This window comes from Anarrhichthys ocellatus, unplaced genomic scaffold (genome assembly GCF_004355925.1).
Source record: "Anarrhichthys ocellatus isolate YVR2014 unplaced genomic scaffold, GSC_Weel_1.0 scaffold4, whole genome shotgun sequence".
NCBI classification, from domain to species: Eukaryota; Metazoa; Chordata; class Actinopteri; order Perciformes; family Anarhichadidae; genus Anarrhichthys; species Anarrhichthys ocellatus.
The window spans coordinates 7560281-7573418 of record NW_022280034.1 but is presented as its reverse complement, the minus strand read 5'-3'; the positions used below and the strand labels follow the sequence as shown (position 1 = coordinate 7573418).

Here is a 13138-nt window from a genome sequence, read left to right as displayed (position 1 = left end):
CAGTGAAAACACCCTCATGTTTAAAAGGCCTTGAGGAGCTGGAATGAAGGCTTACACAGCATAATGCATCCGCTTACCTTGGTATTCTGATACGTCATAGTTTAACCATACTTTTATCAAAAAATGCAACCCTAACTGTACGTTTACTAAACTGTTAGCTAAACCATAGTGTTACTAAAATGCTCAGACATACAGACAAATGTCAGATCTCCAGAAAGAAGCCACAGGGATTGCTGACGGAGGAAGCAGGCTTTGTGCAGCGAGGCCATTTTGTAGCTCAGTTAATGTATTTCTTCATTACCAGGAGGCACTCCTACTTGCTGAAGCGTGAGCCTTAATGAGATTAGATAAGGAGAGGAATGCGAGATGAAATGAAGCAGCTCTCTTTATTACAGTTGGCCTCCAACCCGGGCAAAACAAATGGAGAACACTAACGAGTTCAGGAGATCTTCAAAAACATTTGAGATTAGAAGATTAAAGTAATTATAGAAGGTTCTTTTTTAAATATAAAAACAGTTGATGTGTCAAATCTTTACCCTGCGCTTGGCAGTTTGCATTGAGCTTTATCTCTATGGTGGTATAATGAACTGTTGGCCATCGTAGGTTTCAAGAGACCTTTATGGAGGGTCCTTGAGGGTGGGTTGATAAATGTCAAGTTTAATGTGCATGGGATCCAGCTGTAACCCTAACCTGACACAGTCACCTGCTTATAAAACGACACTACCCTCACACCATTCGCCTATTTTTTATTTTCTCTCTCCTCGCGTCTACTACCTAATTGCTTGGTTTATATCTGGGGAAATATATCATAAAGCATGGGAAGGATTCACAATGTTCTCTCGTGTTTCTTTTTCAAGGGATTAATAGCGTGTAATGATACAGATCACAGATCCATCAGACAGACAGCGCTGTGAGATCCTATATGTGCGCCAGCGTCTTAAAACCAGGTCTCGTGCTTAGATGCTCACCACCCAGACAACTGAAAGACAAGTGAAATCAAGGAAATGGCATATCTTGTGTGTGCCGGCACAAACAAGGGCATTGGTAATGATCTTGTGTCAGATCAGTGTTTGAAAAGTGGCAGCTTTCTGGTCACAAGACATCTCACTCAACCTCATTGTCATTGCTTTTTTGTTCTCTTGTACCATTTAAACCAGTCAGATTGACATGGCATGGCTCTGCTGTGCAGGCCTCCGCCTTCTGTCTCTGCCGAGGTGTCTCATTTAACATTTTCATTTCACTCCTGAGAGACTGTTAAAGTGGTACAAATATAGTTGTCAGTTATGAATTGGAAATGTGCTGTCACAGCGTACAGTGAGAGCAAACAGAGCTTCGCCGAGCAAATTGAATCAATACAGCTATATGCAGTGGCAGATACAGCAGTGAGCCTAAACTAAATGCTTCATTTAATATTAAACGAGTCAATTATGATTAAAAATCAGTTTTCTGCTGCACGATGAATCATTTTCTCACTTTTCGCAAGAAGTGTGTGAAATTTAATTAATATCGTCAATGTTTTGGTTGAAAAATGCAGAAGGAGTTAAAACGTTTACTTTGATTTTTCTTCTCTAGCAATAAGCAACACCCAAGAGCATCCCTCCTCACAGTGACGGTGCATGTAAACGGAAAAATCGAGCACATTTATACACACACTATAATAGAAGCAACAATCCGATGCAGTTAGACACATGAGCAGATGGAAAGGATGAAAAGAAAAACAAGCCTCTGAGGAGAGAAGGGGATGTGAGTGAGGGCTGAAGAAAAGCTCAGAGCTGAAGTTCAGGATGATGATGTGGCAGCAGGGTCAAGGGTAAAAAAAGGAATAATTGTCAAGAACTTTGTTTTGTACAGGATGTTCTGAACATTTCGAAAGATCAAAAGGTAATTTCAGTATTTCACTCCGTCTTCATCTTTCCGCTGTTTTGCTTTCCGTCCTCTACGCTCTCTAAAAGAAGCTTGCATTTATCTTTGTGAAAAGATACCAAGCACGGCGAGACTTATTACCAACTATTTCCCCGTCTTGCTGATTCTTCAGTATGCTGAATATCGTTTGCATTTTTCATCTTTTCTATCTGTCATCACAGAGTCGTTGAGTCGGGCAGCGAGTAGGAAAAAGTATAGCTTCAGCTGGTAGCAAGCAAAACATCTTTAGCAAAACACAACAGCCCCAATTATCCTCTAATCCCTGCACCTTGAAGGCACAAAAAACCCCAAAGTCTGCGACACACTTCAAATTGAATAGATTAGTTTAGCCTGTCCTCTTCATACCGGGACAGGACACTTAAAGGGTCCTTTGTAAGTTATGACTAAATTGAGGGCTGGACTGAATTGAGCCAATAGTAAATGGAAAACAATAGACTGCTTGAATGTGAAGTGTGTCTGCGTTTATATATATTTATATATGGGCAGAGAGCTTAGGCGGAGTAGCTGAAAAATTAATATCTTCAGATCCACAAATGCACCGTGTGAGCCGCGGGGAGAGTGCAAAGAAAACCTGTTCAGTGGATTTCAAGTCCTTTTCTCAGCGACTTAACGGATTTTGAAGTTTGCTTTCAAGATTTCAGAGCGTGCAGGATCGGGAAACCATTTAAGGGGCAGGGAGGGCCCAGGGTGGGGAGGCGAGGCGTTAAAGAGGACCTATGGCAGCACACTCTTCGCTCATGTTCGCCTGAGAGGAAATGCATAGAAAAAGATCTGAGAGCAAAGACCTTCTGTTTGGTCTTAAGATCTCCTATGCTCTGCGTTTGTAGGTCAACATAGCCTACATAGGATGTTTTCACAATCATGATTACGTTGGCTTTATGCTATATATATATATCGTTCTCAGAGGGTGGCAATGTACCGTGTGCCAGATGGAGTAAATCTGTAACTACAAAGCAGGAAGTAACTAGCAAACCAGGACACTCAGTGTCAAAAAGAGTGTGTTTACCTAATAATTAGACAGATATAAACTGTCTTTAGACAGCATTACTAATGCAAAGGATCAGCTTAGTCTGCAGAGGTCTTGCAGTCATTAACAAGCATTAACACTAAAGCAAACCAACTTTTGATCCTTCTTGATCTGAATAAAAGCAGGTTGGGAAACATATACAGCCTAAATCAACAACACTCCTCATAAGAGCTGCGTCCTCATGTCCCTTGATCCTAATGCTGCTTGACCATCCTTGATTTCCATTTTGTGGCCGAACTGAGAGGCCGACAACAACATCAAAGCTAATTAATAATAATTGCGAAAGGTTAAGGATGATGTCGAAAAACACAAGTGGTCAGTACTGATGAAGGGGTGTGTTGAGTGAAATGCTGCAGAGCAAAGCACGGAGAGCAGGTGTGGAGGTGGGCTGGATCTGCAAGAGTGGAACTTAGTGTTTATGCTTTCATAACAGTGTCATGGGCTTAATTCAGAGCAACATCTGTGATAACCCATGAAACAGCCATCTGGCTTACAGGGCAACTTCCTGTGTAGACATTCACCTCAGTTTATCAGGATAAGGAACGGGGACAGTTACTGTTGGATACGAATGCACTGGACTTGACTTAACGGATATTAGCACAGAAGGAGAAGCAGCGCAGGTTCCATTACTGCAGAGCAGAGTTCTTTGGTTGCCTCAGTCTCCGTGGTTTTAGCTCTGCAAAGAGAGATTAACAAATCAAAATAGATGTTAACAAATCAAAATAGATATTGTGCGATCGTAAGGCAAATCAGAATCAAATGTATGCGTACACATACATGGAATTTGTCTCCAGTTTCCTCTCCGCTCTCAATGTACATACACTATATTACAATAAACAAGAAAAAAATATATCAATGTAGTGCAGTCCCATACTGACTGCATCATCCACCGACCTGTTTGCCCGGTAGGCAAACTGCAGGGGGTCCAGCAGGGGCCCTGTGGTGTCCTTCAGATGGGTCAACACCAGTTTCTCAAAGGATTTCATGACCACAGACGTCAGGGCGACGGGCCTGTAGTCAGTTAATCCTGTGATGGAGGATTTCTTGGGAACCGGGATCAACGCATTAAGGAAGTAAATGACCTCACAGGAAGCACACGTCATGTCTGAGGCCAAAGAAGGTAAGGAAGGAAGTATATAGCCTCTCATTAAGTGGAAGTGATTGCATCTGAGGGGGCAGTACCTTTTCATGCAGGAGCGTTAGCTTTACCCCTCCTGCCCATGTCCACCAGAGGGGAAAAGACTCGAGTGGTGCTCAACAAAAAGCCTGTGGGATTTATGATACTGACACGCTTTGTTCAGCATGTTCACCACATGAGCCGGAGAGGGTCACTTCAAGGTTGGAGGCTCTAATTTGTGGGATAAATACTGTTAGCTTATGTTTTTGTACTTATGTGAGTAAAAGAGGCGCTTGATGTTATGATTGCTGCTCAGGAGCAATCAAACCAAAATAACATTAATCCAAGCACTGGTGGAAAATCACTTCAAAGACGACCTTGTAGGATGACAAAGCAGCAATTCCATCAATCACATGATTTAAAGGGTCATTTTTAAAATTAGTTTGATTTCTGGGACTGGATACCGGCTGTGAACAATATCAAAAGCATCCGCAGATTTCTCTAATAATTACAGTAATGCTGGATATAGTGCAGGAACCGTCTGATTGTGTTTGCTAAAGAGTTAATTCGGCAGCAACACACAAACACATTTGTCAAAGAGATATACAATTACAAATTACAATTTATGGGCGAAATAGAATAAGGCTGGTAATAGTTATTTTAAATAGATCAAAACGTTTTTTCTGAAAGTGTCAAATATTTCTTTCTGATGTACTCATTAATATACATATGCATACTTTTACCCAGTTATTACCTTAAGGTTGTTTCATCCTGCAGAGCTCTTCAGTGTATTCTACAATGCCACTCTTTTCATAAATGTTTTATCTATAAGACAATGCTTTTAAGATGGAAAGATGATTTTGGAAACTGTTCAGGGGACAGTGGTTTGAAGCTCATCCATCGTCATGAATAAAACTCTCTTGATCTCTTTTTATTGTGTGTGAGAATAAACAGCAAATCGCCCAGGGCCTCCCCTAAAATACTCTATCTATAGAAGCAACGAAGCATATGCGATTCCTCAAATCTGAAATTCCCAGTGTAGCATGCTTGCAGCTTTCATGTTTCAATCCTGGGGCCTATTTTCTCCGCTCAACCTCTAAGATCAACTCGGAGGATATACGCTAACTTTTCACCATTCAGACTCGAAAGCCATGGAACTCGGCGTACCATCTTCTACCTCTGGACTCTGCCGCATGGCGCTCATTCCTGTCACTGATGTCGTGTTTGTGCAAGCAGCATACTGAGGAAGCGGAGGTAAGCCTCAGAGGCAGGAGATGAGACCATGCATTAAACATGCCATCTCTGTGTACCGTCTTCATTTTTTGATGGTCCAGTTGGCTGGCAGTGTGGAAGAATGTAAACACGACTGGAACCTGAGGATGGTGACAACATAAGACGGGGAGGAGGAAAAATAACACCAGAATTCAGGTATGGTCATCAACGGTTACAGCTGGAGTGTTGATAGCCTGAGTCACCCAAGTCGTCTGATTTAAGAAATGATAATATTTCCTCTGGTTTGGAAATTGACTTGCAACCATCAGTCGAATCCATTGACTTGTTTTTCTTTCCCATTTATTTCGGCAGGTACAGACCCAGGTATAGGCAGGTGTAGGGTAAGGTTCAGGTAACAGAAGCTCAAAAGCAAAAACATAAGACAACAAAGCAGCAGTGCAGCTTTGATGAAATGGAGGGGAACAGGAATAGGCCGTTGATACACTGGAGGGCTGATGAGGAAAGGTGGAAACAGGTGAGCAGGTGTGCAGAGAAGGTTATGACTCTAGGGCAAGTGTGAGGGCATCTGGTGGACAGGTAGAGAATGGAAATACACGGGTTTTGGGGGAGTGTGGCTCCAGGGAGAGACAGGCAGAATCTGACTAGTTGGTTTCAGTCTCACGGCTCAGCTATGTTCAGCAAAGCTCTAAAAGCACAAAGCGTGTATGCTACCTACTCAGACCATATGCCAGTCAGACAAAGTTTATGACTAGCTGGTGAAAAAAGAGGAAAAATGAGAGTGTATGTTGGATTTACCGTCTTCTACCCTTATATAGAATTGTGTGTAATATCCTCTCACATACACTGAATTAAACAGACAGTAAGAGGAAGTGAGGGATTATTTTTTATTTGCGTGTGTTTGATGCTGGGGTCTGTAAGGTGGGGTTTTTTTTCTCCACGTCTGCCAAGCAGCGGAAAGCTTTATTTCTCTCTGACAGTGCTTTGCTGATCCTTCTGCCTGCCTATATAATCAAGTGCTATTTTTGGCACGGATTTTGCATTTGAATTTGCATTGTTGCTATATTCCTGCTCCTTGTCGACGCCCTTGTGCTGCAATCATCACCCCTACTGCGAGTCTGTGATGCAGCTGAAGCCCATGTTCTAACAGTGCAAAGAACTGACTGTGAAGAGTATAGGCAGGAGATGACAGTGCAACAACTCACACATTTAATGAGCCATTTTACTTCGTTTTCTGCAGCCGGCGTGATGCGCTCCGGACCAGCCTCTTTGATACTCACAAGAGTAAAAATGATTTGCTGAGGGAGAGACAGACACTCAGCCTTACATTCTCTGCTTATTGCTGCTGCTGTTAGAGAACGAAACAGAGACTTTGAGGGAAGGATTTCAACCTCCTCTGCTCATAGTCATGAAACAGAGAGAGACAAAAAGAGAGCTCAGTGGTACAGTAAGTGGAGAGCACCATGCCATCTTGAGCACCAAAGTCAGCAATTTTATGAAACTTAAGAGAAGATAGATGTTCTGCCAGTTGCACACATGTCTCCCTCTCTCTTTCTCTCTCTCTACAGAGATGAAAATCACATTTGATCCAATTTGATAACAGAACTGGGTCATGATTTGAGAAATGTTCCTCACACCACAGCAGGGACACACACACACACACACACACACACACACACACACACACACACACACACACACACACACACACACACAGACACACACACACACACACACTCTCTTTGCCAGCTTAGTCTATGGCCTGCCAGCAGCTTCTCCGTTGCCAATTCATTTTATTGGGAGTTAATCACATTATTTATGGTCATTAAGAACAAGGAGTCCTCTCAGGCTCTGCACTGTCATGTCACATGAAAGATCTCAGTGTATTTCTGTGGCCATGAAGGGAGATATTTTCTGTTGGGATTCAAATTATGAATCTAGGTGGGAAATAACACATTGAATATGAGGTGAAAGTGCAGACGTTCAGCTGTAAATTTGTGCTTTTTTTGTGTCTAACAGGAAAAAGTGCAAGGATGAAAAAAAGGACCATTTAAATGTTTTTTTCTTTATAGTGTTTTAGTCATGCCAGCAGCTCTATGGCTGGAAACGTCAGTCCACCTCTTTGGGCTGAAATATCTCAACAGCTATTGAATGGATTGCCATGAAATTTGGCAGAGACACCGATTACCACATCAGGTCAAAATGTTTCCCAATACATAGGACCAAATTCATACGTACTTATGATACTCGTGTCATTATAGCAGATGTTAGCATGCCAAACTAAAATTGTCAACATGGTAAACAATACCTGTGGTAGGAATAGAGTGTCCTTCACTGTGAGGTCACTGTTTAGGTTCATGTCTTCAACAACCTGATTAAACACAGTGAAATATGAGGCCCAATCCTGCTGCAATTTATCACATCAACTCATGAAGAAGTGTGCTCGACAGCATTAGTAATTGATGCCCGGGACGAAGTCTGATTAGTGTCAATCAAGGCCAGTGCCTGGACAGGACATAGTTTGACCATATGAGGGATCTTGACTGGAGTAAAAAAAAAAAAAAAAAAATAGTACACACATGCTACCCAGTATTTACTCAAGTACTTCACTTGTTTATTATGAGTATTATTATTCAAATATTTTTCAAGAAGTGATTTTAGATATATCTTTGTTTCACTGCCTAAATCAGAAAATACTGTCAACAGCCATACATAAAATGAACAAACCCCTCAATAACAAATCTTCAGAATACAGATGGGAATGATGCCAGAAAACTTGGTGTAAGTGTTACTGAAGTTGAGATTTCTGGCTCAGAGTATAAGCAAAAAACTATGTAATGTGTAAAATGTAAATGAGGCATTATCTAATGTTGTGGTCAATTTAAAATATAAAAACCGCAGACGCTAATAGAAAATGTGTAGTAAAACCTTTCCTCTAGTCTGAATGAAGACATGTTATGGACGAAAGAGGTAAAAAAAAGCAGTTTGACAGAGCAACACAAAGAACAGAACGGAGTGAATTATTTATCAAATAAAAGAGCACACAATCTGACAGTTTGTCTGACTTTATTGAGAGATGTGAGGATCAAAGGGCAGCTAGCCATGCAAAGAACTAGCCTGGTAATGTGCATTAAGATGAGACAGGGAATTCACCTGGGTAATACTGATCCTGAGCCAATCTTGGTTCTAGCCAGTGAAGGTAATGTTTAGGATCAGCACGGTGCCGACTGATCCAAGATGGACACTTCGTAAAAGCTGGAGTCCAAATTCAAATTGTTGCAAAAGCACAGGTATATACAGACACGTTTGTGGCTACGCAAGAAATAAGCAAAGTACAAAATAAAGTGAGTGACTAGAACTGTTGTGCATAGTATTTGATAAGATTTGTGCTGACAGGGCTGAATGGTAATTGAGCAAAGGGATGCATACATTGGTAAGTGGGACAATAAATAATGATCTCCTGTAATTTATAACTGAGATTAATGCCCTTAGTTGGCTCGTGGATAGCTGCAAACCTCTTGGTCAGAGGGCTATTCAGAGTGCATATATATATATATATATATATATATATATATAGTATTTTCATAAGGCTATTTACAAATACTGTCATATCTGTATTTACAGTTATTGCTGCAACAAAGGCAGTTTGTCACTACCTTATGGTTTACAATGAGCAATAAATCAAATGGTGTGTGGTGATTTTGTCTTTTGGACCTTAAATAACAGAAACAATAACAGTCAGAGTTACTTAAAAGTAATCGCATGAGGAGAAACATTAGCCATTAAGCAAGAATTCAGCACATTTTAGACAGCTGAAGATGTAAACATAACATTCTGAGAGAGACTCTACCTTTGAAAAGCCGTCACCACTTTTTTTGACAATTAACACCGAGTTTGGTTTATTTTATCCATCAGCCTGAATGTATTTCATTGCTCTGCTCTGCGAGGAAAGCATCAGAAAGTCGAGATATCACACCATCCTCAAGTCGTAGTACAAAAAATAATATGACGGCAAATATAACAGGACTTTAGATACAGATAAACAACGCTGACATTGTAATGACAGGAAGCAGATTCTAGTGGTTGATTTTAGAGTTACATGGGACAGAGTGAGCTACAAAAATCGGTGTGTAGCTAAACTGTCATTGAAGGGCTTACTGAGAAAAAAAAAGGCTCCCAGAGGTGCACGCAACGCATTCGTCACATCGGAGCTGTGAAAAGCACAAATGTACAGTAATGTAATCACTGGAGAGCAGTTTGAAATATAGAAAATCCCAGTGTGTGTGTGTGTGTGTGTTATGATTTTCCTTGGATCAAGATGTAGCATAGAAGACTGTTTTTTAGATCTTTACATACACACAATGTAATACCTGAATCATTTTCTATTCGGAGCAGGAGTGACGCATATGCAAATCATAAACCCATGAGACGATGGCAGACATGTGCACGATGTGAGCTGCAGTCTGCACACACAAAAATGGATCATCATAACATATACCCTCGGTTGAATCTACTGAACCAAATCTCTTAAAGTTTATGAAACAAGCCACTATAAGAAACAGCTTCTTTCACAATCTCGTACGTCTTGTTTTCTCTACACAAACAGTGAAATGAAGACAGTTCGCTCACAAGGCTTGGACGCGCCTTGACATCAAAGTAAGGTAGTCCTCTCCCCTTTTCCGCAGAGGGACGACCAATGGAAATGGCCAGCGAGGTAGCCAGACATCCTGCACACTATCCTCTTCAACACGATGCTACATTTCTGTTGTGAGTGTGATTAAAACCACACAAAGTAAAGTTGTGCTACAAGAGAAGTAGCTCTGAAGGAGCCACCCCTTCCTTTAAGTCTCAAAAGCTTCTGCAATAAAAAGCTAATTTGTGGCTCGTCGTCCACTCAAGCTGCAGAGTCACTGCCACTTTTTGGAGGGGTGGGGGTGCGTGTTTGGCGGTCAGGTGATGTGTCGGGCAAACACTCCTGAGTAAACCTCCGTCATAGGAAACTTTTCTTTTTCGAACTGAGGGTCAAGGAGAAATGTGCTGCCATCATATTTCTAGCAGATTCTTCACAGGGACCAAGCCTCTCTTCTTCCCGCTGCTCAGCCGGAGGAAACCGTCAATCTCCTCGTTCTTCCCCACACAGATCTACAGAGGGAGAGTGTGGAGGGGGGGGGAGAGAGCATGGAGCAGGAGGAGGAGCAAGTGACATTCAGTAATGTGAGAGAGTTCGTGGACTGAGGCGAAAAGTGAGCTGCATTGGAAGCCATAACATGCTGTCCTCTGTAATCTCAGCAGTTTTCTGCATGAATTTGCATAAATAATACAAAAAAATGCATCCAATGTGTGTGTGTGTGTGTGTGTGTGTGTGTGTGTGTGAGAGAGAGAGGAAAATTGTGTGTTCACCTGGGCCTCTTTCACAGTCATCTGGCCTTTGTCTCGGTTGCCGTGGAAACCTTCTGTGACCTTCCACACGCGCTCACCGGGGCGGACCCGCTGCACAAAGTTGGCTGGGAACAATCCCACCTTGTCTCTGCTTTTCCCCTGTTAAACACACCCAATCACAGATACGGTTATAAATAGATATTTTCTGTTTCAGCTAAAATGGGGAAAAAAAAGGTTCTTAATTGCTTGCAGTACATAAATGCATGACGCTGACTATAGTCTTGTAAAAAGGCCACAATTTGCCACCTCATTGACAAACAAAGGAACTACTATTTCAATCGTCTGCCTGTTTACGTCTCAAACAGCAAACCCAACACAGGCAGCTTCTACTACAGTCTATGGATGAGCATGTACGCAATTAGATTATTTTTTTTTCCCGTTTCTGTTTACTTGGCCGGTTGCCAAAATATGCATCGCATTTTTATCACAGTAACACTTTGGAATTTTAAAAAAAAACATCACAATTAGCTAACAACCAGAAAAAAAAAAGATGGTTTTTGTTCCGTAATTAGTCACGTCAGTACTACACCAAAAAGCATCTGCATGTGCGGAGCCCTAATCCCCGTCTATTCTCTTCAGGCACTCAGGCGCGCAAAGCCTCCGGTTGCCAAGTTAGCTGTTTTGCTCGTGTCCTGATGTCGGTTCCTCCACATCTAGCAGAGGCATGTTTACATTGATAATGGCAGGAGTGGGATTAAGTGTAATTTAATGGGTTTGCATGGGTGGAAATTACTCTCAATACTATAATAATAAAGTTAATTCATCCAAGTTTACTTTAAATATCTGCTATTTTTAAATTTAGTAGATCCCAGCTGATATTGGGCGAAGGCAGGGTACACCCTAGACAGGTCGCCGGGCTTTTTACACCAGTAATATAATCTATAGAAATATGGTTACACTGCTTATTATTTATTTAATTACTAAAGTGGATGTCTCTGTATTTTCCCCTGGTGACAGAGCTGCTCGTCCTTTGGTAGGCGAAGGTAAGAATCTTCAGATGCCTCATTAAAAACTGACTGCAATCGGTCTTCTTCCTCTTCACGATAAGCAGCGCTGCCAACACCCACACCTGCCGTCCTTTCAGCACATCCACCATCTCTCTAGTCTTACTGTCTCTGATCAACTCGGCTTTGAATGACAGAACTTACACCGATTGTACCACCGGCTAACTGAAGTCCACGCGTGTGTGTTACTGTCGTATCTATTCAAAGGTAACGCAGAGATTTGTAGTGAGAATATTTTATTCACTACAGTGGATTTGAATAGAAATGTTTTTGTTCTCACCTTCCACCAGTCCTCGTTGGAGTCATCTGTGACTTGAACTCTGTCGCCAGGCCTGGAGGGAAAACACCGTCAAACAAAGGGCTTGTGGCCAAGACCTGTATAGAGTCTTTTAAGCATTTATCACCACGTTCGTGGAAAATATGCTTTCTTGCCGAGTTGATGTTGGTATGCTAAATAGGAAGCTACAGCCAGCAAACATCAGCTTAGCATAACGACCGGAGACAATTTACAGTCTTTGATGCTAAGCTAAACTAAGCTTCCTGAGTGAACAGGCATGAGAGTGTCAATCTTCTAAACCTCAGCATAAAAGTGAGATATACAGCTAAAATATTCCTTAAACAGAAACATGTTAGTCACATGACAATACGTGTCAGGTAATGTGCCACAGTGAGCAACCGTGAGGAGCATTTTGACAGTTTTTACATCATGTTTTGAATTTGAGTCTCATATATAAATTAGAAGATTAGGCTACTCTAGTCAGGTAGGACTCAACACTGATATGTTTCAACTCTAAGTCTAACTCATTTTTCATGTGTTATGCATAGTACTGTAAATGTCATCGTGACATTATCATTTCTTTCAGAGGAAACTGGACCGTGCACGTGGCAAAACACCTCGTGCACGGTCCTCTTGCACAGACGCATCCTCCAGATTAGTGGTGGGTGTCATACCACACTCAGCAGTTTCCTGCACCTACTAACATACAAAGACTCTTTTTTTTCTTTCATGTCACACACTCAACGCAGTGGTTTGTCCTTCCCGTGCTCCCGGCACCCCCCCCCCCCCCCCCCTCCTCCTCCCAATACAAACCCTGCAACCCCCCTACAATACTCCCGCTGAGGAGGCAGATGGTGTGTGAATGTCAGTAAATGTTGGCCAGGTACACCCTGCCTCCTTTTTCATCTGATGTCTCTCATGTACACAATCAGTACAGTATGCAAAGAAATTGGACTGACTGTAGTTCCAAGTCATTCTTCTCCTGAGGCAGGAACTTGTAGAGAGCCACATATGTGTGGATGGAGTGGACCTCTACTTTCTTAGGAGTCTGATGAAAAGAGGGAGTATCAAAGGACACACACACACACACACACACACACACACACACACACACACACACA

The 13138-nt window shown here is 41.9% G+C and overlaps 1 protein-coding gene across 3 annotated transcripts in view; it reads right to left on the bottom strand.

Annotated features, from left to right (window-relative positions):
- Nucleotides 1-8861: 8861 nt before the first annotated feature.
- LOC116381450 (SH3 and cysteine-rich domain-containing protein 2-like) overlaps nt 8862-13138 on the bottom strand; it is a 23268-nt gene continuing 18991 nt past the window's right edge. For all 3 annotated transcript variants that reach the window (XM_031843611.1, XM_031843613.1, XM_031843612.1), the window contains 4 exons: nt 12977-13065; nt 12021-12072; nt 10698-10835; nt 8862-10439 (listed from right to left, as the gene is read on the bottom strand). In XM_031843611.1, the coding sequence (XP_031699471.1) occupies nt 10341-10439; nt 10698-10835; nt 12021-12072; nt 12977-13065 (378 nt within the window). In that variant the 3' untranslated portion in view covers nt 8862-10340. The remainder of the gene's footprint in view (nt 10440-10697; nt 10836-12020; nt 12073-12976; nt 13066-13138) is intronic.